The 399-nt window shown below is 64.7% G+C and overlaps 1 protein-coding gene across 1 annotated transcript in view; it reads right to left on the reverse strand.

Annotated features, from left to right (window-relative positions):
• SNX19 (sorting nexin 19) overlaps positions 1-399 on the reverse strand; it is a gene marked incomplete at its 5' end in the record, with an annotated part of 19,580 nt that overhangs the window by 18,711 nt on the left and 470 nt on the right. The window contains 1 exon segment of the mRNA XM_010140370.1: positions 22-399. This exon segment is cut by the window's right edge and continues 38 nt beyond it. Within this exon segment, the coding sequence (XP_010138672.1) occupies positions 22-399 (378 nt within the window).

Consider the following 399-nt stretch of genomic DNA (forward strand, 5'->3'; position numbering starts at 1 on the left):
AAGGAAAGAGGGAGCCCAGGCCTCGGGGGCGGAGAAAGGGCTCCTCTGTGTGACACAACCCGCTCGCTGAGTCCTCTCCCTCCTCACCCGCAGCCCCAGCCTCTTGCCTGGGTACCTCCATAGCTCTTGGGGAGGGGGGCAGTCCAGCACGGGCAGCATCCGTCTGCACTGTGCAGGGCAAACAGTCAGGCACTGGGGGTGCAGGGGGTGGCTTCTCAGCCCGGGGCTTCTTGGAGAAAGCCCCGATGAGCAGCAGGTTGATCAAGTCAGGATCAGACATCTTCTTGACAGCTGGCAGCAGCACGTTGCAGGCCACCAGCTCCACCACCACGAAGCGTCCTGTTCGCGTCTCCAGGTGGGGCCACGGCACCAGCACCCGCAGCAGCGTCTCCACGGCAG

The sequence above is a fragment of the Buceros rhinoceros genome, unplaced genomic scaffold (genome assembly GCF_000710305.1).
Source record: "Buceros rhinoceros silvestris isolate BGI_N320 unplaced genomic scaffold, ASM71030v1 scaffold26907, whole genome shotgun sequence".
NCBI classification, from domain to species: Eukaryota; Metazoa; Chordata; class Aves; order Bucerotiformes; family Bucerotidae; genus Buceros; species Buceros rhinoceros.